Below are 10000 nucleotides of genomic sequence, written 5' to 3'. Positions count from 1 at the left end.
CGGCGATCGCAGCGCCCTATTTTACCTTATATCCCTCCCCAATTCATTACGTCAGCGCTGTTTTCCAATTTGTATTTGTTAGGATCAAATTTGTTTTTTATTTATCAGGAAAAAAATAAATGGACAGATAGATACACAGACGTAGATATATTCGTTTGTTGTTTTCTTTTTTTTTTTCTTTATTTTTTTTTTTTCTTTTTTTTTTTTTCAAGCTACTTTACTTAATACTGGAAAAAAAGATAAGTGTATTTGGTAGCACCAGAGAAATTACAAACGAACCCCTCTCTTCCATTGTTCTATCTTTGGAATGTTCATGTACACCAGATTTCTTCTCTTGTCGTTACGTCGAAAGGAAGGGAACGTTTTCTTTTTATCTTTTCTTTCTTTTTTCTTTTTTTTTTGTTGTCTTTTCTTCTTCTCCTTTTTCTTCTTCTTTTCTCAATGATGTAAAACACCATTCGTGGTAATACACAGTATGTAAGTTCATAGACAATTTTCATCCTTAATTAATAAAATTGCAAAGTGTACTTTAAACATGATCGTCTTGTTTCACAAATATACAAAGCCATTAAATATTTTTACGGTACGAGAAATATCAATGAAATTTCTTTCGTCGGAGTATTTCATGTGCCACTATTTGATCCTCATAGGCACTGTATAAATATAGGCACTTAGATAATGATAATCGTTGACGTAATATTTTTCGTTTGTTGTTGTTCTTGTGTTAAAAAACAAAAAAGAAAAAAAAAAAAAAAAAAAAAAGAAAAAAAAAAAAAAGAACAGAAAGAAAAAACGAAAAGAAGAAATAACGATGTCGTAAACTCGATAAATATTAATGATCCATTGATTATAAGAAAACTAACATATAAAATTAAGTCACACGTGGCATCGTTCTCTCTTAATTATTGTCGTTCTATTATGAAAATGATTTTCTTTTTTTTTTTTTTTTTGCAGTAATCATAAAGTGTGTGTGTATATATATATATATGGGTCAGTACACAGCCGAAAGAGAAAAAGCTACTAAAAAGTAATTTCTAGTAACTCTAATAAATCTCATTGAAGATACTAGCCGCCATTAAAGTCAGTATACGATCTCAAAGCTACAAATGTTTTGTCTTCTTTTATCGGAATGTTAATAAAAACTTTCTTTCTTACTCTCTCTCTCTCTCTCTCTCTCTCTCTCTCTTTCTCAGCACACTCGATTACATTAATTGCGAGGGATGTCCACGCATGCATTCACTCACTCACTCACTCACTCACTCAATCACTCATTCACTCACTCGCACATCAAAGTAAAATAACATACACTCTCGATTTCACGACAAATACAAGGCGAAAGTTTATAATTAAAAAAAAAAAAAAGAAAAGAAAAGAAAAGAAAAGAAAAGAATAGGAAAGAAAAGAAAAGAAAAATCAGCTAAACATAAGGATTCACTTAAACCTTAGCAATTTCGTTCTCCTTATCGTCATTATCTCTTGGTACCAACGATAATCTCGACGCGTCCGCTAATTCCGCTAACAAAAGTACTTCATTTTCTGTTAAATTTTTTGCCTCGTGAGATAATATATTACCATGGCCACTAATACTTCTTGCCAATCGTCTGAATGCTTTTTCACGTCTTTGATTTTCCCTTTCTATTTTTAATTTAGTAAACTCGTCGTCCGAGCTACTATTCGTCGAACATATCGAACTTCTTGGGCTGATCATACCATCGCCAATCGTTGTACTTTGATAACTTCTTGAAGGCTCGTAACTTATGCTAGATCTTTCTCTCCTAAAATCAATAAAACAAATAACAATGAGGAATAATAATTCGTTTCATTATGACAAATAAACAAATCAAAATAAAACAGAACAAAATTATACATATATACGTGCTACGCACGATCTTAATTTACTATAATAATAAGAAGAAGAAGAAAAATAAAAAAAAAAAAAAAGACAAAGAATAGGAAACACTTATGAAAAAAAAATTGACCTAGCATTCGAAGGATATTTATTGCCATTCTCGAAATCATGACCATTGTTACCATCAGCGATGGTTAAATGAGCGGTAGTAGCAGGTGCACTGTTAGAAAAGATGTCTCTGTTTCTGTTATGATCAGAACCAGGTACGTCGACCGGTGCACTAGCTGGTGGCGGTCCTTGCGGAAATATACTTTGTACATGTGGCCTATTTTCTGGTCTCATTGATGTCATAGTCATTTGTTCGTCGACCTCCTCGATAACACCGATCTTGGTCGAGCCACCTGTACCAGCTGATGTACAATCGATTTAACAAAAAAAAAAAAAAAATAAAAAAAATTAAATAAACAAATTACACATTGAATGATAATATTATCATTGATCAATGATATCTTACCGTGTACTCTTGTCTGCAATGATGCTGATGAACTAGAATGTTGAATTCTACCGGGTGTTTTGTTACCACTCGATGTACCACCATCCGGTCTATCCTCCTTACTGAACAATCTCTTTAACATACTGGTTACACTGTTGACCCTGGTCAGCGAACCATCCAAGTTACTTGGCGTTGATCCAGTGTTAAATGTACGGTCACGATTACTCACTCTACTGGCACTCCTAAAATTTATAAACGTTCATTTTTAATAACTTTACCCTCGTATAACAAATATATGATTCATAGTATTAACATCCTATTTGAGTGACTTTATTACCTTGATATTTTAGCAGTGGTAGCACTTCTGTTAGCAAATTTATCGATTAGAACATTCCTTTTCTCTCTCTCTCTTTCGTGCTTTTAACGCGTTTCAAGTGTGTTCTATTTCCACCCCCCCCCCCTCCTCTCTCTTTCTATCTATCTTTATTTTTTTTTTGATATGTATATATATATTTTTTATCTATTCAAATTACCTGGACAATTTCCCGTCGGCAGTAAAATGTATTCCGGATACGGCGTCGTCGGCAACATCATTACGAAACTTTTGTTGATAATCCGGTACCATCTCGTCTATTCTAACGGAGGACGGTTGAAGTTCTTGCTGGGCGGCTGACAATTGTATACCAGCCGTCGATGGTTCTGGATGTTCCTCCCGGAATTGTTGGGAGGCCGCAGTGTAAGGTAATTCAGTTGGAAATATTTCATCCCAATATTGATCCCTTATTAATTCTGGATGTTCGTGATGCATCTCGTCGACGATCAAATAACTGACCTATCCAAAAGAAAAGGAAAAAAATGGAAAAAGGAAAAAAAAAAAGAAGGAATAAAAAAGGATCAAATCGTAAGATTAAGAGAATAATTAAACTTACGCAATTTACATTATTTAATAATATAATACCTGTAAATTACGATCTATTATCCAATTGACTTCGAAATCATCGTCGTCCTCGCCGAATGGATTTATCAATGTTTCAGCGACCTTGAGCCAACCCATGTAAAAGAAAAATTGTAGCGTCGTGAATACAGGGAAATAAACGTCGATGGTGGAAGAGTTTGATGTTTGGATCCATTGTCTTCCCATAACGCTTGTCAAGAAATACGTGTAAACGGCCAATGTAACGACCTTGTAACAAATGATAATATTTATTAAAAATAATAAAACAATGTAATATTATTAAAACGAACAATCGGATTTATTATAATCGATCTAATCATTTATTCATATTTAACCTACTAACCTGAGTATAAACCAATGGTACACTTATGGTATCATAATGTATTAGATTTCCGCACATTCCGCGGAATTTATTCAGCTCGTCTATCAATGTTTTAACAGCAAAATCATCGCGTATACGACCTTCCTTTCTAGCCCTTGTAACTATACTCGAAGCCCAAACGATTGGTAACCAATGTTTACTGGGTTTAGGAAACTTGGCATTTAAGCTTTGAAATATTGACAATTCATTCTCCAATAATAATCCAGTATCGACGAAATGTTCTAACGTTGGGAAACGTTTTTTCACTCTTGGTGAGACGTTCGTTAACACCAAGGTTAAGCAAACGCATACATATCTGAAAAAAGAAAGAGAAAAGGAAAAAAAAAGGAAAAAAAAATATGAGAGAGATAGAGAGAGAAAGAGGAAAATGAATCATTTATTCGAAATAATTAATTGTATTATTATTATTATTATTATTATTATTATTATTATTGTTTTTTTATTATTATACCTGACTATAGTACGACGCATCAATCGACCTCTCTCATCGTTACCGTGTATAGTTGCCGATACAAATACAGCTATAGAGTCTGGCCAAGGTATAACCATGTATTGATTCCACCATCTTGTCATAACTATACTAACATAAAATCCTAATACAAAGGACAACGGTATGAGATCGCTGTACTGATTGCAATAGGCCACAACAGCTTCAAATATTTTCTTTTGTTCGTCATCCAGTATCAATCGGTAGATACTTGACAATGAATAATAAATGAATAAAAATAAGGCCAGGTCTAACCACACCAATTTGTATATACTTGCTCTCCATCTGTAGGAAAAAAAAAAAGAATGAATGAATGAATGAATGAAAGTATGAATGAATGAAAGAATTAATTAATGAATGAATGAATGAATGAATGAAAGAAAGAAAGAAAGAATGAATGAATGAATGAATGAATGAATGAATGAATGAATGTGTGAGTGAGTGAATGAATTAAAGAATGAATGAGTGAATGAATGAATGAAAGAATGAATGAGTGAATGAATGAGTGAGAAAAAATACAGACTTCTTTAAACTTTCTTCAAAGTTTATCGATCGTACAGTTCCACGAATGCATGTATACATATACTTGTTCTATATATTAACTCGACCTTGACAAGTTAACAAAGATCCTTGAAACTGATAATAGATATAATATTTCTTTTTTGTGGATGAAAAAAAAAAAAAAAATTAAAATCGTACTTTTGATTAATATCTGAAGATCTTATCGTGATAATGCGCGTATGGTATGCGCGTACGCGCGTTTCAGAAAAAGGAAACCCAAAAAAAAAAGAAAAAAGAAAAAAGAAAAAAGAAATAGAAAAAGAGAACATTAGCCTTTAATCCAGTCAATTTAATTTTTATTGAAGACGGGAAAAAAAAAAGAAAAAAAAGAAAAAGAAAAACAATAAAAAAGAAAAAAAAATGAAAACGCGATTAGGATCCTCGTTTAATAATATCTGTAATAGTTATTGTTACAAGATGACGAAACTATTATATTGGTCTCTTATCATCCAAGAGAGAGAGAGAGAGAGAGAGAGAGAGAAAGAGAGAGAAAAGCGCTTATCTATTATCATTTGAAAAAATATAATAATGTATTTGCACTTAGCATGACACACAGAAATTTCTTGCAATTTGAAATGTCACACATCTGCGATTATTTGTAGAAAAAGAAAAAAAAAAAAAAAGAAAAAAGAAGAAAAGAAAGAAAAAAAGAAAAGAAAGAAAAAAATAAATAAATAAAAGTATTAAACGAACTTTTATTTAATGTATGTATGTTTGTGTCTATGTGTCTATGTATGTGTTGTTTCTATGCTATTTTTTTAATAAAATTTCATACGAGAATATTCATTAAATTGCGTCGGAATGATAGAAATCGTAACAATTTTTCAGTGACGCGTGCAAACATGCTACGTCCTTGAAATTGAATATAATTTCACATATTATATATATATATATATATATATATATATATATATATATATATATATCATCACTCATACAAATAGAGTATTATACATAAAGATTGCATGTCATCCTTATCTTTCTCTGTTTGAACAAATAATATGAAATATTCGATCGGTATTCTTTCGTTTAGAAATCTAGAATCCAATCAGGAACGAATTTAAAAGTTCGAAGGCCCTAATCATAAACTATACAGAACGAATTTGTACGCCATTTTTCTTGGGTTTTTTTTTTATTTTTTATTTTTTTTTTTTTTTTATTAATACGCTTCTTCCTTTCAAGTAAAATTTATCGGACTTTCGTATGTCGAATTTTTTTTTATCTTCGCGATTGCGAGTAACGAAAGAAAAGAACAGAGAAAGAAAAAGAAGGTAGAAAAACGAAAAAAAAAAAAAAAAAAAAAGAAGAAGAAGAAAAATAAATGTAATTGAATAAACGTAATAAAATTACGGCACTGTGACAGTAAGATCGTTCATTTTACTGAAAGATCAATGATCGTTTGTACTCATTAATATTCAAAAGATCATTTTACTTGGAAACACATTAAATACAGTCTACCATTGTATTTAGAATGACAATACGACAGGCAATCTTTTTTTTCTTCTTCTTCTTCTTCCTCTTCTTTTATTTTTTTTTCTCTCTTGTCTTTTCTCTTTTAACACAAAATGTGATTTATAAAATGACAGACGATACAATGTTACTTTTGTGTTTAATAGTACTTGGCAATAACATGGATGGACGTTTTAACGCTCGTTAAATCAATCCTTGTATAATAACCGTGGAATTAATTATCGAAACTCGTGGAACGAGTATGAGCAAGATATATATATATAGATACATACGTAGAAATTCATGATGGCAAAAGCACGCGACATGATTTCCCATTTATTATCGGCCTATTCATCAATTAAACATTTTTAATTTCTTAATAAATAATATATATATATATATATATATATATATACACACGTGTGTGTGTGTATATGTGTGAAAATTATTGATAATTAAATTTCTACGAATAGATAAGATTACTCGAAATTTTACTTAATTTTAACAAATTTTTACAAAATTTACAATAATTTTCTTAAAAATTTATTACGTTAGAATTTTTCATTTCTTATTAAGTAAATAAGTGATATATATATATATGCGTGTGTGTGATGTGTGTTAATTAAATTAAAAAAAAAAAAAGAAAAATGTCCGAAGAAATTCACGGTTGACGTGCCACGCACGTCATTTTTCTTTCTGCAACAATCGCCTGACGACGTGTGTAACACGTCGTTGGCATTTCGGTAACAGAAAGATCTCGACGTGCGTGGCACGTCTTTCAATCGGAAGTGGTTAATCTCTATATAATAAATATTAATTTCGTGATTTTTATTTACGATAACATTTTATTTAAAAATGAACGCGTAAACATTTTTAATCTCATCAATATTAAAATAATAAAATCCTTATAATGCTCTGTTATAAATAATAAATGCAATATCGTGAGAAAAATTATTCCCATGCTAATTATTTAAGAATCAATGGCTTACAAATCTTTAATTTCTTAATAAACGATAAAGAATAAATAACAAACAATAGTAAAAAAATAAATACATACATACATATATATATATATATAGATATAATCAATAAAATTTCTATTTCTTATTAATCTCAAATGTATGATGAAATTAATTAATGATAATTTTTATAATATCAACAAAGTGTTACGTCCATAATTATTTTTTCGTTCCTATTTTTTATTATTATTATTATTATTTTGTTTTTTTGGTAAATAAAAACATAAATTCTACGTTAATACACAATAAGAATTAGCTTTAACTATTTTGCTTTTCACATAATAAACTTCGCCCACTTTCAAAAAAAAAAGAAAAAAAAAAAAAAAAAAAAAAAAAAAAAAGAAAACAATTAATTTTCCAATACCTTAATAATAATTTAAGGAAGCAACCAAGACCACGACAGGTAGCGACCTCGGCAGTATAAGTGACCGTCATCCTCTTCAATCACTGAAGATCACAAAGCTCAGCCTTGATCGATAGAAAGGATCTCTTGCATTTCCTTGAGAGAAAGAAATAAAGAAAAAGAAGAATAAAACAAAAAAAAAAAAAGAAAGAAAGAAAAAAAAAAATCAAATACAAACACATAACGTAAACATAATAGGCAGAAGAAAGAAAAAAAATTCACCTTCCTCTTCAGCGATTATGTATTTTTTTTTTCTTCTTCCTTCTTCTTCTTCTCAACGTTATCAAATAATAATTCCCTCGCTCTTTTCTTTTAATCTTCAATTTCCCTATGTCAAACGCATCTCCTTCCTCACATATATCTGTCGCGAACGTAGACGATAGAACGAGAAAAGTATGAAGGTCATCGATGATGTAGCTACATCAGTAACACTGTCAACCACTCCGTGATTATATAATTTGACTTTTAACTCGTTTCGATCTTACCGTGCAAATTGTTATCGTACAGTCCATAAAACGATTTCACAAATTCTTCTTCTTCTTCTTCTTTTTCTTCTTTAGTTTCTTTTTTCTTATTTCACGATTTATTATTTATATTATCGATCGATCAATAATTTTAATCTCATACACTTTCCATCCAAATTTATTTTTCTAATCGTATAAAAATCCCATAGATTTGTCCTGCAAAATATAAATATATATATATATATGTATGTATGTATGTATGTGTGTGTCTGTTTCTCTCTCTCTCTCTCTCTCTCTCTTTGTGTGTGTGTGTGTGTGTGTGTGTATGAGTATACAAATGAGAATAAAGTAAATAAAAAAAATAAAAAGAAAAAAGAAAATAACAAATCGATAAATCTGGATGAAGATTTTCTAATTTCATCTGATCAACGTAAAATCATTGGATTTTGATTTAGAGAAAAAGATAAAAAAGAATTAATTGTCGAGAATAAAGAGCAAACGTCGATTCATTTTAAAGATAAATTTATTCATTCGTATTAGAGACAAATCGTCTTTAAAGAAATGAAATTTCTAAATCCTAAGAAATCTTATGAATTACTATGATACATTAAAAAAAAAAAAAAAAAAAAATAATAACAGTTTTGATCAATGAATTGACTACGTACTATCTCTATGATTCATAAAATTGATTAGGAAACAATGTTAAAAATAGAAACCACGTGAGGATTCGTTTCGAAAAAGAAAAAAAAAAAAAGTAGAAAAAAAAAGAGAGAGAGAGAGAGAGAGAGAGAGAGAGATAGATAGATCACGCAAGCGCAAACACGAGCGAGGAAAAAAATGAAGAGGAGAAAAAAAAAAAAAGAATTGAGAGAATCTTTCCGAATATTTCTAAGTCCCGAAAAAAAAAATGTCGATGGATAGATTCATCTTCCAAAAAAAGAAAAAAACGAATTAACAGTAAAAAGAAAAAAAAACAAAAAGGAACGTCGAAAATCCTCTTTCATTTTTTTCGAATTTTATAATAAAATTACATCTCTCTTAACGACAGATCATTGACGAACTTTTAAATAATAATAAATAAATAAATAAATAATAAATAAATAATAATATTAGAGTAAAATATCGTTCGATGGATTGCGATCGTTCATTCCACTTTTAGAGAGAGAAGGAAAGAAAAACAAAAAAGAAGAAAGAGAAGGAACTTAGAGTCTCACTGACGGACATGATTTAAACGACAATAATGTCGATGATTCATCAGAGGAATACGTGGTAAATGATAGTAACGTCAATGCTCCTACACATATATATATGTACATATACATATATATATATATATATATATATATATATATATATATATATATATATATACATATCTCCGATCTAACAAACGGAACTTTGTTACCGGAACTGGAAATTACTGTACATTGAAATCGCGTAAAACAAATTTTAGACTAATAAACGAATCGAATCGAACGAATTCAAAAACAATAACTATGACAAATGTAAATAAATCTTCTATTTCGTTATAATGTATTTCTCTCTCTCACTCTCTCTCTTATCAAAGTCATGGATATCAATCGATTAAAAAAAAAAAAAAAAAGAAAAGAAAATTATGAAAAAAGAAATTACGTCGGAAAATATTACTCAATCCTCTCCCCTCCCCCTCCCCCATCTAATCGACCATCCGCTGGCTGAGTTAACCTCACAACCTCCCTATCCTCTCACCACTGCCCCCATCCCATCCCACCCACCCCTTCCCATTAGTTTAACCGTCCTTATCGATAAGAGAAAACACAAGTTGACTGATGTCTTTCTGTCTAACCACAAACCGCTGATCCCGTTTGCGTAAAAGGTTAAAGCAAATATCGAATAAATCGTAACGTGGCTGAATGATAACAGGCCGGAAAAAAAAAAAGAAAAGAAAAGACAGAAAAA

The 10000-nt window shown here is 30.2% G+C and overlaps 1 protein-coding gene across 5 annotated transcripts in view; it reads right to left on the bottom strand.

The window, feature by feature from the left end:
* Nucleotides 1-154: 154 nt before the first annotated feature.
* Nucleotides 155-10000, bottom strand: part of LOC124957420 (bestrophin-4-like) — a 12921-nt gene continuing 3075 nt past the window's right edge. Inside the window, exons 2-12 of one of the 5 annotated variants that reach the window (XM_047514461.1) lie at nucleotides 8084-8278; nucleotides 7821-8029; nucleotides 7560-7694; nucleotides 4131-4451; nucleotides 3641-3974; nucleotides 3301-3525; nucleotides 2876-3174; nucleotides 2680-2706; nucleotides 2364-2584; nucleotides 1980-2259; nucleotides 155-1775 (exon numbers count right to left, since the gene is read on the bottom strand). In XM_047514461.1, coding sequence (XP_047370417.1) covers nucleotides 1436-1775; nucleotides 1980-2259; nucleotides 2364-2584; nucleotides 2680-2706; nucleotides 2876-3174; nucleotides 3301-3525; nucleotides 3641-3974; nucleotides 4131-4451; nucleotides 7560-7630 — 2118 coding nt within the window. In that variant the 5' untranslated portion in view covers nucleotides 7631-7694; nucleotides 7821-8029; nucleotides 8084-8278 and the 3' untranslated portion in view covers nucleotides 155-1435. Of the gene's footprint in view, nucleotides 1776-1979; nucleotides 2260-2363; nucleotides 2585-2679; nucleotides 2707-2875; nucleotides 3175-3300; nucleotides 3526-3640; nucleotides 3975-4130; nucleotides 4452-7559; nucleotides 7695-7820; nucleotides 8279-10000 lie in introns of all 5 variants that reach the window. The other 4 variants (XM_047514462.1, XM_047514460.1, XM_047514458.1 and 1 more) reach the window with 4 other exon arrangements.

Source organism: Vespa velutina, chromosome 25, assembly GCF_912470025.1.
Source record: "Vespa velutina chromosome 25, iVesVel2.1, whole genome shotgun sequence".
NCBI lineage: Eukaryota > Metazoa > Arthropoda > Insecta > Hymenoptera > Vespidae > Vespa > Vespa velutina.
This window is presented reverse-complemented; position numbering and strand designations above follow the sequence as displayed.